Source organism: Mastigoproctus giganteus, chromosome 5 (genome assembly GCF_048544385.1).
Source record: "Mastigoproctus giganteus isolate SK-2022 chromosome 5, ASM4854438v1, whole genome shotgun sequence".
Taxonomy (NCBI): Eukaryota; Metazoa; Arthropoda; class Arachnida; order Uropygi; family Thelyphonidae; genus Mastigoproctus; species Mastigoproctus giganteus.
In genome coordinates, this window is record NC_143579.1 from 87,488,360 (window position 1) to 87,510,574 (window position 22,215).

General features: G+C 36.9%; 1 protein-coding gene across 1 annotated transcript in view; it reads right to left on the reverse strand.

Moving 5' to 3' along the window:
- The window catches only part of LOC150085545 (kelch-like protein 5), a 380,377-nt gene that overhangs the window by 222,619 nt on the left and 135,543 nt on the right, over positions 1–22,215 (reverse strand). The window contains exon 6 of the mRNA XM_090373332.1: positions 12,688–12,900. Within this exon, the coding sequence (XP_090229458.1) occupies positions 12,688–12,900 (213 nt within the window). The remainder of the gene's footprint in view (positions 1–12,687; positions 12,901–22,215) is intronic.

A 22,215-nucleotide genomic window follows, 5' to 3' on the forward strand; every position in this document is an offset into this window, starting at 1 on the left:
ACATTTTAAATTTTAATTTAAATTTAATTTTTCAATTTTACATTTTAAATTTAATCTCAAATTTTCATTAAATTTAAATGTTCCCATCACAGTTTGCTGTGATAGGCAACACAAAGCCCAACGGGTAAATATCCGATATTGTGAAAGCTCTTACCTACTGTTACTGTCCTGTGGAAGTTGTAGATTAGAAAGAGGTTATTTCCTGCCTTTTAATTGTTATATAGGTAGCGAAGTTTTTTACTGCGCATTCGCACTTACTTTATACTGTGTCGTGTTTGTGCATTAGCGTTGAGGGCGCTGAATCTCTTTAAAAGTTACAGCTGTCAGTTACAAGCTCCGCAAAACCAATAAGTGTTTGCCTTTTATTTACATGATTGTTATTTTATATTGTATTTAATACGTAGTCATATAGTTATAGTTACGCTGGTTATTTTTTATTTTTAATTTAGATAAAGAGTTTTTGTGGATTTTACTTACGATAGGTAAAACTGTTATTTCGTTCCATTTTTGTAGCCATTGTTTTTGGATATAGTGGTAGGGAATTCAAATTTTTTAACTGAGGTAGCTAGGTAGCTCTAACGCATAATTATATAGTAATACGCTTCACTGTTTCTATTTAATAGTTTCTATTCAAATACTATTGATATTTAATTTATTGATTTTATTAATTTAAACTACCATGCCCCAGACTAGAGCAGCAAAGCAACGTGCACAAAGTGGCAGGAGTGCTGTGACTCGGGGGAGAACTGAGGGAGGCAATTCTCCAACGCATCACAGCCTAAAAAAATGTGCAACTTGTGAAATGTTTGCCGAACTCTCTGGAACGGAACATGATATTGCCATGGGGGATGTCTTTGTGTGTGCGCGATGTAAGGAAATCAGGCGACAACTCAGCGTTGTTTGGGCCTATATGAGAGTTTGAAGGACAGGGTGGATGCCCTCGAAAGATCTAAATTGAGGGGCCCATCAGGCTCTCAGCTGCCCACATCAACGGCAGAGCTTGCACTTGGTCATCACGCAACACAGCGGCAACCCCTAAGGCAGAATGCGCTGGTCCCACAGGAACTAGTAGTTGTTGGTGACTATTGTCAGGGAAACGGGGAACATCCTTTGTAAAAAGGATAGGTGGAACAGGACCAGGGTATGTCTGCCAGGGGAAAAGGTTGATGACGTTGTAGAGCGGATATCATCTTTCAAGGGCACAAAAGGTGATATAGTTGTACACGTTGGCACTAATGATATTAAGAGTAGGAGATTGGCGGAATTACTCAACAAGTACAGGTCACTGTTGAAAAAAAGCCGTGAAATAGGGTTGAATTTGAAAGTGTCTGCAATTCTGCCCAGACACGATAGGAGGGAGTACATGATGAGAGCCTTGTCGATCAATTCGGCCCTGGAAAGATTGTGCAAGGCTCAAGGGGTAGAATTTTTTTCAGCCTGGACTGTACTTGTTAACAGGAGAGATTGCTTCTACAGGGATGGGATACACTTAAATAGAAAGGGTGCAAGAATATTTGCTGATGCTATTGAGGCAGTGTTAGGTGAGCGGAAAACTGCTAGTTTGGGGGGATACAAAGACTAATAGTTTAACAGTAACCGCAGGCAGAGGTGAAGGTGATTCTTGCACAACTTCTATTAGAATAAGAAGCGACCTGGAGCGAGGGGTGTTGGGGGTTTCAGGGACGGATGGCAGTCATCATGGAATAGTTGGGTATATGGGATGTGTTAGGGTAACAAGGAATAGGCATAGGAGCATGTATGCTTGCATGTATACCAATGCTAGAAGTATAGTAAATAAATTTGATGAATTTGAAGTGTTGGTCAAGACATCAAAGGCGGATATTGTTGGGATAGCAGAGACGTGGTGTCACAAAGATATAAGGAATGCAGAACTGGAATTTGGGGAGTACAATGTGTACAGAAAGGATAGACAGGACAGAAAGGGAGGGGGTGTTATGCTGTTAATTAAGAAAAACATAAAATCAAAGGAAGTGCACCCAGTTAATATAGATGAACAGTGCTCTGCTGAGTCAGTTTGGTGTGAGATAAGCACTGCAAAAGGAAAAATAAGAGTAGGAGTGTGTTATAGGCCTAATGACTCGAATGAGTACAATGAACAATTGTACAGAGAAATAGAGTGGGCCAGTAAATCAGAATGTCTTATAATGGGGGATTTTAACTTCCCAGATATTGACTGGAACTTGTGGGTTGGTCACTCACACACTAGTCAGACTTTTGTGGATTTATTGGATGATTGTTTTCTGCAGCAGCATGTTCGAGAGGCAACCAGAGAAAGTAATACTCTTGATCTGGTTATCAGCAGTGATCATTTGTGTATTAAGAATTTGCAGATAAAGGAACCACTAGGTGGCAGTGATCACAGTGTGCTGAAGTGGGATTTACTCAAAGAGGTAACTACCGTCAGGGGTAAAGGAAAGGGTTTCTGCTTCCGTAAAGGGGAGTACAGTGGTCTCAGACAGTTTTTAAGTTCTGTACAGTGGGATCAACTGACGATGTTACAAACAGTAAATTCTAAGTGGGAAGCATCCAAAGAATTAATCGTGGAAGCTACTAGACTTTATATACCGATTAAGAAATATCGTTCAAGGTTTAGGCCTAAATGGTTATCAAATGAACTAATGAGACTCGTGACAGAGAAGAAAAATGCATGGGATGCATATAAATTATCAGGTGACGCAGAAGCCTGTGGCAGATATAAGCTAGTCTGTAATCAGGTCACAAAGAAGGTTCGGCAGGCGAAGGCGGATTACGAGAAATCTTTGGCAAAAGATGCAAAGAAAAACAGCAAGGATTTCTTTACTTATATAAACTCTAAAAGGAAGGGGATGAATATGATTGGTCCACTTGACATCGATGGTTCGACTGTTGATGATCCTGTTCAGATAGCAAACAAACTGAATGAGTATTTTGCATCTACATTCACACGTGAGGAATTATTACAATTTGAAAATGGAAGAAGGTTATCAAATTGTAGCAGTGTGCTTAATGATTTTGTAATAACAGAGCAAAGTGGAGGAGAAATTGTTGAAGTTAAACACAAGTAAGGCACCTGGGGTGGATGGGATCTATCCAGTTATTTTAAAGGAGGTGGCAAAGCAACTAAGCAAACGCTTAGCCATAATTATGAGAGCATCCTTGGACTCAGGGGAGGTTCCCACGGATTGGAGATGTGCAAATGTGTCCCCAATTCACAAAGGTGGATCGAAGGGTGACATGAGTAATTACAGACCAGTTAGTTTAACTTCTGTTCCGGGTAAAATAATGGAGTCGCTGGTTAAAGATGCATTGCAGGATCATCTAGACAAGACTGCAGCAATAATTCAAACACAGCATGGGTTTGTTAAGGGAAAGTCTTGTCTGACAAATTTGATTGGTTATTATGATGTGGTCACAAAGGAACTGGATGCAAAAAAATAATTTTGATATCATATACTTGGATTTCAGGAAAGCTTTTGACACTGTTGCGCATGGAAGACTACTGTACAAATTGGAGCAGAATGGTATTAAGGGTAAGTTGCTACAATGGATAAAAGGATGGTTAAGTGGGAGAAGACAGAGGGTGGTAATCAATGGGTGCTGCTCTTCGTGGACTAATGTTATTAGTGGAGTCCCACAGGGTTCGGTGTTGGGTCCACTGTTGTTTTGTGTATTTATCAATGATATTGATGAAGGTATATCAGGCTTAATGTCGAAGTTTGCAGATGACACAAAGGTTGGCAGGGTTGTTAATGGCAGTAATGGCAGTGTGCTACTGCAACAGGATCTAGATAATTTGGGCAGTGGGCTAAGAAGTGGCAACTGAAGTTCAACCTTGACAAATGCAAAGTACTGCATATGGGTAGAAGTAACCCCAGAGAAACGTACCAACTGTGTGGTACTACATTTAGGGTGGTAGAAAATGAAAAAGACCTGGGAGTAATTGTGCAGTCAGATATGAAGTTTTCTGAGCAGTGCAGACAGGCTGCTAGGGCGGGTCATGGGGTTTTGTCAATGATATATAGGAATTTTGCTAGCAGGGAAAAGGAGGTGATTGTCCCTCTGTATAAGGCAATGGTCAGGCCACGCCTTGAGTACTGCGTACAGGTCTGGAGGCCTCATTTTAGGAAGGATGTAGATTTGCTTGAGCGTGTACAGAGAAGAGCAACACGATTGGTGAGGGGAATGAAGGGATTCTCTTACCAAGAGAGGCTTAAGTTCTGCAAATTGCAGTGGCTGGAGACTAGGCACCTGCGCGGTGATCTGATTGAGGTCTATAAGGCCTTGAATGGGTTGAGCACGCTGAATTCTGATGGGATCCTTCCACTTGTTCAGATTACCAATCTACGGGGACATAAGTTCAAATTAAGAAAGGACAGATGTAGAATAGATGTGCGGAAATTTGCCTTTAGCCAGCGGGTGGTTAATTGCTGGAACAAACTTCCATCTGTCGTTGTGGAAGTTGATAGGTTAAATAAATTTAAGGAGGAACTGGACAGGCATTTGGAGGGAATGGTGTGATTTTTTTTTTTGGCTGATGCTGCATAAGCTCCTACACTTGCTTTCTTGCATCATGTGCCACTACTACTACTATTAGCCTCAAGCCCCGACATCCTATGCTAATGTCTGCTGTGGGAGTGTTTATTTGGTTGTTGGGTGGTTGGTTTTCTGTTAATTCCTTATGAAATATGCCAACAATGGGGTTTAAGTTTGTCTTATCATATTGTATTTATATGTATTTACATATGTTTTTACAGTTTTGTACATTTGTTTCTGCCTTACCTCAGACTGCACTGGTAATGCTTTTCTACAGCACATATGTCCTATGTTATGGCTATATACATATATACAGCCTCTTACTAGGCGATATTTTCTAATACTTTTATCTTATTTTTATCTTGGCAGAGGGGGGGGGGTTTGCTGAGGGTTGTAGTGCAGTCAGACAAAGAGCCTCGTCTAAGCGCAAAAAACCGTATAAACATGGGGATTAATTTTATTAAATGCTATGGTATTTTTAGGTTATTTTCAATGAATGTATGTGGGTCGACATTAGGGTGGTACGTTCTAAGATTTGCATGTATGGCTACTTTTATATGATGCCTACTATATTGGGTGGGTATTTTATTTATGTTGAGAGTTTTATTGAGTTTTTGAATGGCTACCTTTATGCTATTTATATTGTTGCATATTTTTAACAACCTGTTTGTTTGATTTCTGATTGTACTTCCATGTATGTGCTTTGCTATATTGCTCTCCCAGTGGGTGAGTTTTATCGTATTGAAGTTAAAGTGGTCTCTCTTATCATAGTGATGTGTATATATTTTATTATGGTTGATGGTGATTTCGCTGTCTAAGCAGATTGCTGATTGTTACCGGGTTTGTACGTTCAATGGTTAGGTCTGTTGGGTAAATATACTGTGCTACTGTTACAAAATTGTCATGGTTGATCCAAGGACGTCATCAATAAATCTGTAAAATGTAATATTGACTGTGATGCTGCTTTCATAGTGGTGCAGGTAAAGGTTAGCTATGGAGCATGAAATGGTAAGCTATGGAGCATGTGCAGGTAAAGCTATCCTATCCCCCTGCATTGCATGTATATCTTATCTCCCATTAGTACATAGTTTCCTTTGATACAGAGTTTGACGAGGTCATTCCAATATTGTTTGCTGCATTTTATGATATTGTGATATTTTTGGTTGTATAGCAGGAGTACTTCTATTAAACTGCCGTGTGCTATACTTGTAAAGAGGTTTTTGAAGTTGTATGTGTATATACTTTTTATGTTATTGCTTTGTTTTGTGATATAGTCCAAATATTTTTTGTTGTCCTTGATAATTCTGGTGTTTTTTATTTCATTAGTAATGTCTTTTAATTTATCTTCCATTATCTTACTGGAATACTTTATATAACTATTTCTGCCTGATGTAATAAATCTTTTTCCTGTTGGCACTTTGTGATATTTTGGTATCCAATATATGTAAGGGGATTGCATCCTGTCTATTTTTATTTTAAGTTTTTTATGCATAGCCAAGATTTTTTTGCTGATGCTGTTTGGTTTGGCGTCTATATATTTGTATGTGTCATTGTGATTCAATTCCTCTTTGACAGCTTCTATGTAGTATTTTTTACATATAATGCTGAAGTTATTATTTGCCTTGTCTGTGCTTGTGATCATGAATTTGTTTTGTATTTCTTTTATTTTGCTATTGAAGTTTCTTAGTTTAATTTGTTTATTTTTTTTGTGTTATGTTTTCTTTGAAACTGGTCAATGTGCTTTCAGTGGTGGTGTTTATCTAGTTTTGCAATGATTCCATTGGTTCGCTGTGTTTGTATGCAGCTTTAAATGCAAATTGTAATAGATCTGTTATACTGATTTTCGTATGTTTTTCAAATTGACTGGGGTGTTCGGTCTGAATTTTGTACCCTTTTTCATGGTCTCTCTAAGTGCATTATCTTCGATAATGTTGAGGTCGCCTGTAATTATATGGTTGTAATGTGTATTAATGAAGTCTTTATATTTACTTTCTTGGCAGTGACAGGGTTGGTCTTCTTCATTCATTTTATCTATCGTGTTTTTGTAGTTGCAGATTGTTAATCCTATAGGTTTGGTGTAGCTGTATCTAACTTTAATTTGGGTGTTTTTAATGGGTAAGCAATTCTTATTATTATTTATGATGTTACTTATGCTTACCTTGTCATATGGTCGGTTTAGGAATTTGATTAAGCAGTATTCTATTTTGGTGTGGTTGGTAATTTATGCCTATTCTGAATTTAAATATGTCTTTGAGGGTATTGTTGAGGTGTTTGTTCTGTTTTTTGCTTTTGGTATACATTATTTAGGGTTTTTAGCTTGCTTATTTTAATAGAGAATAGAGTATTGTGTATGTTTTTAATATTTATGGGATCAGTGTCCCATTCTATTAGGAGTCTTTAAAAGTCCATATCTGGTGGCTTTTTATAGTTATCTTTATTATACTCTTGTAATATTTTACCGTTTTTAATCCCATTATTGTGACAGTTTTTGCTGAGCTGAAAAATGGTGTAAGTACATTTATCGGGGCTAGTGTATGTGAAATTTCTGCCGGTGAACCGACTGTTTAATCCATAAGGGTATAGGGATTTATATAGGAGTATGTACAAGTCTTCCATGATTTCTCTCTTGGTACTGTTTGCGATAATGGCCAGAATGGCAATGGATGTGTTGATGAAATTATGCTTTTGGAAATGCTTATATTCAATTTCGTTATTGTATTTGTCTGTTTTGCTGGGTTTGTCGTCTTTTGTGGAGTTCTCATCGTATTTGTTAATTTGTGAGCAGTGTAAGTTCATACGGAAGTGGAGCTCTGTACTAGTTTGTCCGATGTATTGTATACCACATATCTTACAAGTGATTAAGTAAATGACGTTTTTTGTGTGACAGAAGGTTGGTTCATTTTCGGTGTTTGTACGGTGTACGTTGTGCATGTATGGACAGGTCTTACAAAGTTTGCTACTACATTTTATGAATTTTAACGGTCTTATTTGGTGCATGTATATACTATCTTCTTCGTTGTTTAGTCATATATGGTTTTTTGTTTCTTTGCTTATTGTGTTAATCCCTAGGGGTGTGGCAGCATTGGATGCAATGTGACCGTTTTTAGGAAGAAACGGGTCCTGTGTGGCCATTTCAGGTCCAGGGGTGCAATTTATGCTGTGATACCCATACAGCATGTTATTCTTTTCGTTTTTGCGTCCATTGTTTATATTTAATGCGTAGTCTGTATTTATATAAGGCCCCTAATTCGTATGTAAGTACCGTAATACCTATATGTATGGAATTTAATCTAGAAGAATTTAGTTTTTGTTTTGTGTTTTTATATTTAGACTAATTTACCTGTAGTCCCAGTAGCTAGTTAGCAATGCATGGTATCAGGGTAAATAATATTATTATTAGTATGCATAATCGGTTATATTATTAGCTTATAGTTTAATGAATACTTTTGCGCAACGTTAATGCCATTGTAATTATGCCAATTGGACATTATAGTGACTGTATATATATGTGAGAGTATGTGTTTTTCTTTTTAATGGCGCTTAGACATAAGTATTATTGTGCATACAAATCTGGTAATCAAGTTAGCCCAACTAGGTTATCTTAATTCAGCATGGCCTATACATATTAATTTTAAGAAGTATATTACTATATGATAATGAATTTTTCATTACACTTTACTGATGAATTTTCATTACCGTCAGCTAAAATTATATTAAAACTAATGGTTATGTTTATGTCAATACTAATTTTAAATAACAATACATTTACATATATTATAATATTATAATATAGAACATTCCATCACGTGGCCGTCAATCCCCTACTTCTTCAGGGGCTTTGAGTGGATTGATATTTGAGTGGGTTACAATTAAACTGGTTACCTCAAACCTAAACTTGACACAATATTGGCAGCCTTGTACTGGAAGAAAAATACTAAATCTTGCCATCAGGACTAATAAGTAAGATAAAGAAATATTGTACCCCTTCCAAGTAACTGAAATTTATTAATAAAATTAAATATAACAGGTACAATAATTTTTTTTTTTTTGGATATTTGGCTAAGTAATCTAGTTACACTAGATTACACTAGATTAGGATCTAAATGGTCATTTAGGAAGAGGCATGAAAGAAGAAGGAAGAGTGTATGGAAGGTAGAGTATTGAGGAAAGAAACAGAGAAGGGAAGAGGATAGTAGAACACGCAGTGGCATTCGACCTGGCGATAATTAACACATACTTCGAAAAGAAAGAAAGCCAGCTGATAACATACAGGAGTGGGGAAAGGACAAGCCAGATTGACTATATCATGTGCCGTAGGGGGCATCTAAAGGAAATGAGGAACAGCAAAGTGATAAACAGAGAAAGTGTGTCTGCACAACATAGATTGCTTGTAACCGATTGGGAGGATGCAGTGGACAAAAGTAGGAAATATTCAAGGACAGAGGGAGAAAAGGTTAAAGTGGTGGAAATTGAAAGAGGAGGGTTTGAGGAAGGAGTTCAGGGAAAAGGTGCTAAAAGGAATAAAGTTACCGGAAGATGTGCAAGAGTGGTGGAAAACAAATAGCTGTTTCTTAAGGTAAGTTGGTGAAGAGTTGTTGGGGAAAACATCAGGAAAGGGGATGCCGGAGGGAAAGGAGGCTTGTTGTTGGAATGAGGAAGTGCAATCGGTGATAAAACAAAAGATGGAGATGAAGAAAAGATGGGATGTAACAGGTAGCCAGGAAGATAAAGAAGGCAAAAAGGGCTGTGGCAATAGCAAAGGTGAGGGCAGTGGACGAGGCCTATGGGAAACTGGAAAGAAAAGAGGGAGATAGGCAACTGATGAGAATAGCCAAAGCGAGAGCTAAGGCATCGAAGGACTTATCGATAAAACAGATAAAATATGAGAGGGGAGTGGTTATTCAGGACCCAGAAAAGACTATTTTAAGAAGCTATTAAATGAGGAAACCCAAGAGCACTATGCGAGGATGGAGAGATGAATGTGAGAGTAGTGGAAGGCATAAGCAGGAAAGGAGTGGAAAGTGCACTCAGAAAAATGAAGAGAGGGAAAGCAGTAGGTGCTCATCAGATACCAGTAGAGGTATGGAGTAGTCTGGAAGAAGAAGGGATTGATATCCTATGGGACTTGATGGAAAAACTATGGCAGCAGGAGAGGATACCCGATGAGTGGAGGGAAAGTATACTTGTGCCAATCTTTAAAGGAAAGGGTGATGTGCAGGAATGTGGGAACTACAGGGGGAATAAAGTTAATGTCTCATTCGATGAAGATCTGGGAAAGAATTGTGTAAGGAAGGTTAAGACAGGAGACGGAAATAGGATAGAAACAGTTTGGTTTCATGCCGGGAAGAGGAGCAACAGATGCTTTCTTTGCTTTAAGGCAGGTGATGGAAAGATACAGGGAGATGCAAGTAGAGTTGCACATGGTGTTTATAGACTGGAAAAAGCATATGATAGAGTGCCCAGACAAGAGGTACGGAGATCTATGAGGGAGAAGGGTACATCGGAAAAGTATGTAAGGCTTGTAAAGGATATGTACGAGGGAGCGGTGACTCAGGTTAAGAGCAGTGTAGGTATGACTGAGGGGGTTCTCTGTAGAAGTTGGACTGCACCAGGGATCAGCTCTCAGCCCATATCTGTTTGATCTGGTGAGAGAAGTGAAGAGTAGAGCACCATGGAGTATGCTGTTCACGGATGATATTGTACTGTGCGAATCATCCCAAGGAAAGGCAGAGAAGAAATTGGAGGAATGGAGGAAAGCATTGGAAGATAGAGGCATGAGGATAAGTAGAACAAAGACAGAATATATGGTATTGAATGGAGAAGTTGAGAGTTCTATAAAACTGCAGGAGGAAAAGTTACCATCTGTTTCGAAATTTAAGTATCTGGGATAGATTGTTGAGAGGGATGGAGAATTGAGTACAGAAATACAGCACAGAGTGCAATGTGGATGGTTGAACTGGAGAAAGATGAGTGGGGTGCTGTGAGATAAGAAAGTTAATTGTAGAATGAAGGGAAGTGTATAAAACTGTGGTCAGACCCGCACTGATGTACGGTGCTGAGACATGGGCAATTACAAAGGCCCAGGAGAAGAAGATGGAAGTGGCGGAGATGAGGATGCTAAGATGGATGTGTGGTGTAATGAGGAAGAACAGGTTAAGAAATTACTACATTAGAGGTACGGTTAAGGTGGGACCTCTGAGTAAAAAAAACAGGAATCTAGGTTGGGGTGGCTTGGGCATGTGGAACGAAGAAGTGAGGAGTATGTAGGGAAGAAGTGTGAAAAGCTGGAGGTGATAGGGAAGAGGAAGAGGGGGGGAGACCTAAGCTGAGATGGAAGGGCAAGGTGGCAGAGGATTTGAAAGAGAGGATGGAGGAGAGAGGAAGCCCTGGTTAGAAAGGAATGGAGGAAGAGAATTAAGGAAGGGAATGCCAACCCCACATGAACGTGGGAAGAAGGCAAGGACAAAGAAGAAGAATCTAGTTACACTAAAATGTCATGTTTTTATATATGAAATAATAGCAGAGCACAAAGTCAGCAACACACAAGGAGTAACTACACAAAGGCAGTTTTGTACAACAAAGTAGTGAACACAAAAGTTTGGTAGGCCTAAAAAAAGTCACATTGCCTCCACTTCACATAAAATTATGGTTAATGAAGCAATCTGTTATATTTCAGACAAGGATGGTAACTGGAGTTATACTCTAAGCAAGTTAGGTATACAGATTGTGTTACACTTCAGGCATATCTGATTATCTAATACTAAACCTCAATTTAAAAACTTTATATTATACTCAACAAGTGTTCTCAAAACATCCCATAATATTCATATGATAGAGAGCCAAGTTCTTTTTTGGGGGGGGGGGAATGGAAATGGGTTAATCAGTCAATATGAAATTTGTCGTGTAAGTCCCTAGGAATATTCTAAGTCAGTCCTGACATTTTGAAAAAAATTGAAGTGATCCCTTTAAATTTATTAGCAATATATATGGAAGAACTTGGAGGAACTGTGGATTTAGTTGGACCTGAAAACCATCCTCCCCCCCCCCAAGACTAACAAACTCATACACCAAAAATGCAATGTTTATCTGGCTTTTGACTTCAAGGAATTCTGGAGCATCTGAAACATATTTTCATTTGTGTATACAATAAATTCCTGCTATAATATTCTCTCTTGTAGTGCTATCTTGCTTGTGACATTTTTCTTCTGGTCCCATAGTCAATTCTATGAAGTACTATGCATTTTTTAACAGTTATAATGCTCCTGTTTAAATATTTTTCCACTTATGCACTTATATTGCTTTTTCTTTAAGGTACCAAAATGGGGGAAACCCACATATAACCCTCCTTTCTCTTAGTTTCTGCCTTTGAGAAAGGAATGATAGAGATTAAATTCTAGGAATCATTAATCCCGCAGTTTTGTAACAATCATCATCATAGAAATTCTTCCAAGTGCAGGTACATTTAAGTCAAACCTCTGAAAGTAGACAGGCTGCTCTTAACAATTCAATGTCTTGCTATTCATCATTGTATTTCAACACCAACTTCAGCTCTTTTTAACTTCATCAGAATTCATCCACTTTCCCTGCTGATAAACAAGGTTAGTGAATGTGTTCAATTTGGCAACAAAATTTCATTAATGCCAGCATTATGTTAATACTCAAAGTATGTTTAAATTTCATAAAATCTTTTTAAAAATTTTCAATTTTCATTCATTTTAAGAAGAATGAAAATTGAAAAAATCAAATGTGCCAAAAACCGCAAGGGTAAAATATTAAGCGTACTACTCTTGTTTTCTTTTTTTTGATAATTTTGATTATCACAGTTCAAGCATACATGACTGCTAAACATGGTTAATGGCTGCATTCATTATTGGAATGATTAATTTCAAATTCCTCTCAACTAGTGGTCATGGTCAAGTATAAACAGAACATAAATTATTTGTGCTTCCCCTCTCACATTAATTATTCTACATAATTGGAAGTTTACTAAGCTATGACAAACAAAGGTATATGCTAGAATATGAAAATATTTCATATTGTAGCATATACTTTTGTTTGTCACTATTATCATATAAAATGTCTATTCTTCTAGAACAAATAGGAAGTAAAAATATATTATATACATATATATCACATAAAAAACAGTTTATGTACCTGTGGAGATAAAAGAGGTAGTTTGACTACTGCTAGCAAATGAGGAAGGTCACATTTCCTGTTTGGTAAATCATACCTTAGCCACAGCATCAATGAATGGAATATTACTTCTTCACTTGGTACATTTAAATCGTCGCTAGCAAGCAACTTTTGAATTTCTTCTGCTGGCAACAAAAGAAATTCTTGATTTTGGGTCACATCCATGAAATGTTCCTCAAAAAAAAAAAAAATAATAAAATAATAATAATACATTTACAAGATAGTTTCAATATAAAAATACCAAAATCTTAAAGCTATAGAATTATACAACTAACATATTTTTAGTGCATTACACATAACATTGTATAAAGTGTATATCATATATTCCAAATGTTAAAAAGTGCCAGACCACAAGTTACACCCACATTTTAGAAAGAAAATTAAATTTTGGGAAAAAATATGTGATTATGTGTGCATATACATATAGATACACATCCACACATATTTGAAACAGATTCACAAGTGAAAACTAAACAAAATGTCAGTGTAGAAAAATGCTTTTATTAGCATAGAATGCCAAAGATTTCTCATTGCTATCATCACACTCTTTATTACTAATTATATGGTTAGAACTTCAACTTTCTTCGAATAAAGTCAAGTTCGAAACAGAAAACAGACTGGCAAATTTATTTTAATAGACAGGATGTCAACAAACTTCTGAAGAACTCTAGTAGGTTGTTACTAAAAACACTGTTCCACTAAATCAACTAGTAAAACCTATGAAAAATATCCAGTTTGGTTTCATAAGAATTTAATAGACATTAATAGGAATGGGAACCTAAAATTTAATACAGTTAACTAGGCAAAAAAAAAAAAAAAAAAACATGTTAGGTATAAACTTACTAAAAATCATATTTTCTACTTACAATTTTCTCTTCTCAGCAACAGGTTATTCTATAAAAATATATATATAAAAAACATACAAAAAGCAGTTTTGTATAAAAAGGATATGAGGCCTTTCTGGATAAACAGATAATGAAAAATGTAATCCTTCTGCAGTAATTGACTGAATATTATTCAAATTTATATGCTTATGATAATAAACAAAATAAAGTCATACACAATATTTCACGTTCCTCTAGTAATGACCTGCTTACTCATTTTGGTATAAATACTGACATGAATGAATGAATAAATTCTCCAAAACTATTCTATTAGTTTGGATGATATTTCAATGGTCTTTTGGAAGCACTTGTGGTAGTCCAACAGCAACTGCTATATCTCACTGACACTTACTTTAAACAAGGGAAATTACCACCAGTATTAAAAAATTACTTTATTACTGCTCTTCTCAAAAAAGGAAAAGATAATATGCAATCCTCTTTCTCTCTCTCACACACACACACACACACACACACACCTCCCTGAGGATGATTACAGAGCATTAGCAATGGTACATGATGCAAGAAAGCAAACTTATATAGCATCAGCCAAAAAAAAAAAAAAAAACCCTTCTCATTTCACCCACACACTTGCTCCAAATGATTTGCCTAGTTCTGCCTTGAATCTATTTAAGCTATCAACTTCTACAACAACAGATAAATGTTTGTTCCAGCAATCAACCACCCACTGGCTAAAGGCAAACTTCCGCACATCTATCCTACAACTGTCTTTCCTCAATTTGAATGCCCTCTCAGACAATTATTCTGAGCAAGAGGAAGAATCCTATCAGCATTGAGCATGTTCAAACCATTCAAAGCTTTTTTATACACCTCAATCAGATCACCTCGCACAGGTGCCTAGTCTCCAGATGCTGCAACTTGCAGAACTTAGGCCTTTCTTCGAAAGAGTAACCCTTTGTTGCATTCACTAATCTTTGTTTCCCTTCTCTGTATTCGTTCCAGCAGCTCTACATCCTTCTTAAAAATGAGGCCTCCAGATCTGCATACAGTATTGAAGGTGTGGCCTGACCATTGCCTTCTACAAGTGGATAATCACCTACTTATCTCTGCTAGAAAATTTTCTGTATATCATTGATATACAGAAATTTTCTGTCTTCTCCCACTCAACCATCACTTTAGCTATAGCAGCAATTTGCCTCCAACGTCACACTGCTCCAATCGTGCAGCAGTCTTCCATGTGTAACAGTATCAAAAGCCTTTCTAAGATATATAATATCAAATATATGATTCCAAATATATGATATCAAAATTATTCGTTGCATCCAGTTCCTTTGTGACTACATCATAGTATCCAATCAAGTTGGTCAGACAAGACTTCCCCTTAACAAACCCATGCTGTGTCTGAGCTATAACTGAAGTCTTGTCTAGATGATCCTGCAGTGCTTCTTTAACCAGTGCATCCATTAATTTCCCTGGAACAGAAGTTAAACTAACAGGTCTGTAATTAATTGTGTCACCCTTTGATCCTCCTTTGTGAATTGGAGTTACATTTGCACATCTCCAGTTCATAGGTACCTCTCCTGAGTCCAAGGAAGCTCTCATAATTATGGATAAGGGTTTGCTTACTTCCTTTGCTGCCTCCTTTAATACAACTGAATAGATCCCATCCACCCCAGGTGCCTTTCTTATGTTTACCTTCAACAATTTCTCCTCCACTTTCCTCTCAGTTATTAAAAAATCATCTAGCCCACTGTCACAGTTTAATTCACCTCTGGCATTCCTCTTCCTGAATAACTCCTTGTGTGTGAATGTAGATGCAAAATACTCATTTAGTTTGTTAGCTACCTGAGCAGGATCATCTACGGTTGAACCATCGATATAAAGTGGACCAATGTGATTCATCCGCATCCTTCTAGAGTTTACATAAGTAAAGAAATCTTTGCTGTTTTAATTTTGCATCCCTTGCCAAAGATTTCTCGTAATCTGCCTTTGACTGCCACCTCCTTTGTGACTTGGTTACAGACCAGCTTATAACTATCATAGGCTTCTGTGTCACCTGTTAATTTATATGTATCCCATGCATTTTTCTTCTGTGCCACATGTCTCATTAGTTCATCTGACATCCATTTAGGCCTAAACCTTGAACAATATTTCTTAGTTGGTATGAAAAGCCTAGTAGCTTCCAAAATTAATTCTTTGAATGCTTCTCATTTTGAATTTGCTGTTGGTAACATCATCAGTTGGTCCTACCATATAGAATTTAAATACTGTCTCAGACCACCCTAATCAGCTTTAAGAAAGAGACTTTGGTGGCATATTATATATATACTCAAATTAGAAAATTTACCATAAATAAAAGTGGACCTGTTTATCATGGTTTTATCCCTGTAGGTTCATTCTGACTAATCTAGTCTCTTTTACAATTTCATATCAATAACGCACCTGACAGGAACAACCAAACTGATATCATATACTTGGAACTTAAGTAAGCATTTCACAGCATCCTCACACTTTAATCATATAGGGTAGCAGGTAAGGCACATCTATTGATAATGCATTTCTTCATAAATCGATAAACAAAATACTATGGGGAGGTAAATACTCACCCCATTTTTCCATTCAAAGAGAGTTCTATAGCTTCATCCCCTTAATGATATTTTATTTGGGATCTATCTGAACGGTATTCAGGAATGCTTTTAGGAAGCAAACTTTAAATTACTAACATAGGATCAGAAAATATACAAGGAGGTTATACTGCCCAAGCCTGTCTTATATTGAAAAATGGGGGCAAGTACAATTGACTCATGGATAAAAAGTAATGAAATAATAATAAACTTGGAAAAAAAAAAAAAAAAAAAGTGTGTGTGAATTGTCTAGTGCTGATCATCACAAAAAAATAAATATAATATAAATATACAGTAATACCCCGAAGTTACGCGATAGGTGGGTCCGACGAAAATCGCGTAAGTCGAATTCGCGTAAGTCGGGGTACAACTTTGCATATAAATACAAATAAATTTTGCTTAATTGGGACCAAGGACTAACAAAAACACCTAGTTTAGAAGAAAAATATTAATAAAATTGCAGTTCTTTATACATATTAATACAAAATATTAATACAAAATATGTATTAAAAAAACAAATGACTTACGTTAAAAAGTTATTTCGATGTCGATGGCTTCATAAAATCTAACAAATTCGTCTGACAACACAGCGCATTCTTTTTTTCACGCAGAATTTCTTCGTAGCAAGCTAATCATTTTTTTATTCCTTGCTTTGTAGCTATAACGCGTTCTTCGTTGGAGTCTATGTTTTCTAAAATTTTTAAGCCCTTTACAATTGAGCCCTTTTCAATTTTGAACCTGTCAAGTTTGCAATTGTCATGTGCTTTTCGCCGTTGCTTCATTTAGGCCTGTAGCACGTGCAATATCACATGGTCTTTCATTTCGCTCAAAGCGTTTCACAATTTCATATTTTTTCTCTATCGACAGAGGCGGACTGGCCATAAGCCTTACCGGGGAAACCCCGGTGGGCCGGTGTGATTTTGGCCATAAACCATAGTATGAGGCCACTATAAATTTTCCCAGGTAAGAATTTTTGACCCAGTCCGCCTCTGTTTATCGATAATTGCTTTTCTTTTTCTCTCTGAATCTGCAGTGTCTTCACCAGTATGCTTCCTTTTCACACCTTTTAAGTATTTTACTCATTTTTAGGGAATAAAGCACAATTACAAAACGAGGAGGCACGCTTGATACGCATAAACAAAGCTGCGCGCATGCAGCAACTGAATAAACAACACCATAAAGGCAGAGATACACTATTAACACCTCACATTTCTAGGGGTTACTACCATAAAACAATAAAAAATCCAGTTGCGTTTCTGCTAGTGAAATCTGTTATAAACTGGTAGTAAAGTCGATCTAATTGCATTTGCGATTATACCGATAGCTGGAATTGTGTTAGTTTTTACGTTATTATGGTGAAATGTGTTTTCCCTTCACTGATATAAAAAACATAAAAGCAGCAAAGTTGAATTTTGTTCTTCATCTTTCGCTCTCATTCTCCGCCGTCGCACCGTATATCGATAACATATGAAAAACGACCTTGAAGATAGTGGGCGGCAGCGTTGCCAAACGAAAAAATCAAGAACCGCGTAACTCCGAGTTCGCGTAAGTCGGGGTAGCGTAAGTCGGGGTATTACTGTACATTGGATAAATCACTCAACAAACAAAATTAAAGAAACTACTCATCTAGCAATGCTCTATTTACACAATGGAAACAAACACTATTCATATTAACAAAATCACAGCTGACACCTCTATAACTTTAAGTCTACTGAAAATAATATTTTACAACTTTAATATGTAATGGAATTACACATGAAAAGTGGGTTCCAAGCATTAAATACCAACACACACATTTAACAATTGGAGCATGTTCAAAAATCTATGATCATATTCCTAGTATTCAAATAACATTTAGAATTAGAAACTAAATCTTATAATGAATTATTATTATTACTATTATTAGTAATGGTGGAAATGTTGCAAGAAGGCAAACTTATATAGCATCAGCCAAAACTTACAAAAAAAAAAACACAACCCACATCATTTCTCCATCCCCTCTAATTAATATGTCTAAGATTCTTCCATAAATTTAGTAAAACCATCTACTTACACAACACCAGATGGCAGTTTCTTCCAAAAATTATGGATAAGGGTTCATCCATAATTCCTGCAACTCTCTTTTTGCAATTTAAGTTTTTATCTCGTGCGTGCGTGCGTGCGTGCATGCGAGTAAGAATACCATTATCATTAAGTCTACATAACCCATTAAAAGCCTTAAACATTTCAATCAGGTCCACTCACAAGCCTAGTTTCTAAGTGCTGCAATTTGCAGAACCAGTCTTCTGTGGTAAGCACATCCCTTTGTGTTCTTGACTAATGCGGTTACTCTTCTCTGCACATGGAGCATTATGGCCATAGATGCTGATGCGCCAAATAAATTCCAAATCAACCAATATTCTCTGCACCCATTCCAAGAGATCCAAGTGTTCCTTAAAATCAGGCTTCCAGACCTCATTCTATGCTATACTCAAGTTTGCCTTATACAATGGGATAACCTAACTCTCCCTGCTGACAAAGTCCACTATATCTTTGATAGAACTCCATATGCTGTTCAGGCAGTGTCTGCACTACTCAGAGAACTTTATGTTCTTAGTTGGTATGAAAAGGCTAGTAGCTTCCAAAATTAATTCTTTGAATGCTTCTCATTTTGAATTTGCTGTTGGTAACATCATCAGTTGGTCCTACAATTACCTTAGGTCTCCTTCATTCTCCAACACCTCGAGTGTGGTACCAACTAATTGGTATGTTATTCTTAGATTACTACTGTGCATATGCAGTACCTTGCATTTACCAATGTTACAGTGTAAGGACTGTCTTATATGGAATAATCACCATCTTGTCCCTGCTGTAAAAATTCCTGTATATCATTGACAGAACTGCATGAGCTGTTCTTGCAGCCTGTCTACACTGACTGCCCAATTACCCCTAGGTCTCTTTCGTTCTCCACCACTTTGAGTGTAGTATCACCTAATTCGATACTTTATTCTGAGAATGCTGCGGCTGCCCATATGCAATACTTTGCATTTACCACAACTGCCACTTTTCAGTCTATCTGTCTAAATTTTCTATGTTCTTGCGGCACAGTATGCCTTAATTCTTGTCAGTAACCACCCTGCCAACTTCTTCAAGATCTGTAAAACTAGACAATAAGCATGATATGCCTTCATCAATATGATTTAAAAACAGAGTTCCTGTATGGGTTTGAAAGTTGTGCACTACACAAAGGTACCTATTCATGGACAGTAGCATCCACAGGTTAACAGTTTACAAATTTTAAAAATTACAATAAATAAAAATGTTAAATTGGAAATAAGAATGATTATTCTCACCATTATTTGTACTTCACTATAAACATTACTAAATGTTATCAACCTATTACATTATTATCTAAAATTTGTTTATTTTATAGTGAAAACATCAGCTATAAATTTAAGAATACAACAGCGAACAGTTAATAGCCATGTGCTACATGCACCAGCTCATTCTAGCACTCTCTGCTAAATACACTTCGTTGTGTATCTAGCTATTTTGGTACACTGCAACTAAAAACTCCCCAACAGGAAAATATATTTAGAGCCAGCTTTCATTGTTAGCCAAAATACATATCTTGGAGGGTATGGATGGGTGAACTGTGTAAGGGGTTTTTTCCCCCCCTGGCTGATGCTATATAAGCTTGCTTTCTTGCATCATTTGCCATTACTACTACCACTATTATATTTGGTGTGCATCTTAGTGCGTATATAGTGTTTATGAATGTCATTTTGAAGGTAGGTACATACAAGTATAATAATTAAATATAAAATTTTATTGAGAATTCAAAATACTGTTTCCCAAAGTTTTTTATTTTTATTTGGAATTAAAATTAATTTTTTTTAATTTATTTATTATTAATTTTTATTTTAAATGGAAGGATTTTTTTTTTTCAGTGTGTATATCAAGGTTTCTCATTTGCAATAAAAAAAAAAGTCTTTTCTTTAACTTAACAAAAATGTTATGTTAATGAAAAGTCTGTTTGTTTATCCTTGATTTTCGCATGTAGGACAATGGTATCCAGCATGTCTAAAATTGTTGCCCATGGCTGGTACTTGCATCTACAGAGCTTGAGCTCTCATCACCTACATACTTTAATTTGTTGTTGTTGTTGTTGTTATTTGGTTTTTAGGAGCATTAGCAACTAAGGCCATATTGCTCCAGGGATATGCGGTGGTCATTCCCTGACCTTTCTGCATCCTCCTTACTTGATGGTCACGGGCTCGAACCCCGATCTAATCAAGAAGCGTGTGCTACGCACTGCTGCTCCTTCCCACCTGGCTATTAGTTGTTAGCGCATCGGCTTCTGTGGCCATATTGCACCTCCGAATGTTTTTGCATTTTGTACTCTGATCCAAGCCCAAGGTGAGATTTGAACCCGCAACCTTTGGGTTGCCAAGTAGGCGCTTTACCCACCCGGCTAGCCCGGTCGGCTCAATTCCTTGTCAAGACCTTTCAAGTCTTTGTATATGTGAAACTCAAGGGCAAGGTTATGGACAAACGTGTATTTTGCATATATAGAAATCTACGAAGGGTGATCATTTAATTCACAGACTGGTGCAAGATTTTATGTTTACCATGCAAAATTTCCATAACTGCCACTAGAGATGTTCTCCCTGATTGCTATTGAGCAGATTCTGTGTGTGCACATGCCACTACTTGTCGAGCTAGTGTTTAGTGAAGAGTTTTTTTTAGCCATGTGTCACTGATGATCGTTTTGAAGCAACTATTGTGTCAGACATACAGATTGAACAGCGATATGTGATTCGTTATTGTGTCAGACAGGCCTTAAATGCATCAGAAACAGTTAAAAGAGATGAATGAAGTGCATGGTATTGAGCATCTTGGTAGGATGGCCATATTTAAATGGCACAAGCAATTCAGTGAAGGCTGCAAGTCTGTTGCAAATGACTCAAGACCTGGTCAGTCTTCCTTCTCCTCAACAACTCCTGAGCTAATTAAAAAAAAAGCCCAAGAAATCTTGGATGAAAACAGACGAATTACACTTCGTGAATTAACTGTTAGAATGTCCATTTCATACGGTAGTATGAAATATTGCTCACAATATTTTGAAAGGCCAACTGAAATGTTGCAAATCTTCATGTTGGATTCTACACAATTTGACTCCAGAACAAAAACAGCAAAGAGCAGACATGTGCAAAAAAATGCTTGATTGTTTAAAAACACAGGGTAAAAACTTCTTAAATCGAAAAGTGGCTTGTGATGAAACTTAGATGTTTCACGATGATCTAAAGACTAAAACAGCCGAGTGAGTGGAAGCATTCTGATTCACCAAGACCTAAGAAGTTTCAAGCCTCTTGTTCGACTGACAAACAAATGGTTCTTGTGTTTTTGGACATAAACGGCATTCTTTTACACATTTTGTGCCTCGTGGAACAACTGTGAATAAGGAAGCATACTATGAAGTTCTAGGATTCAAACTTCACAGCACGATTTGTGAGAAATGTCAAGAACTTTGTTCAGTGGTTTCTCCATCAAGACAATGTTCAGTGGTTTCTCCATCAAGACAATGCCAGGCCACATACAGCTAATATTGTACAGCCAGTGATCACTGGCATAGGTTCCGAGGTTCTGCCACATCCCCCTTATTCACCAAATTTAGCTTTGTGTGATTTCTTCCTATTTCCACATCTCAAGCAAATTCTGAAAGGCAAGCGTTTCAAGTCCAACAATGATGCTCACAGAGCCACAACAGAAACACTTCACAGTCTTTCAAAAAATGGCTTGCAAGAAGCATCTAATGCACGAGTATGACGGTGAAAAAAGTGTGTAAAGTTCAAGGAAAAGTATTTCAAGAATAAAAAATCCAGAGAAGATTCAGATGATGGCAATTAACGTAAGATCTTGCATCAGTCTGCAAATTAAATGATCACTCCCTCGTATATACATTCCTTTCAACTAAATAATCACGCAAGCAGCATACAATAATAATAAAAAAAAAAAAATTGGAAATGTTGGGGGAAAATCTC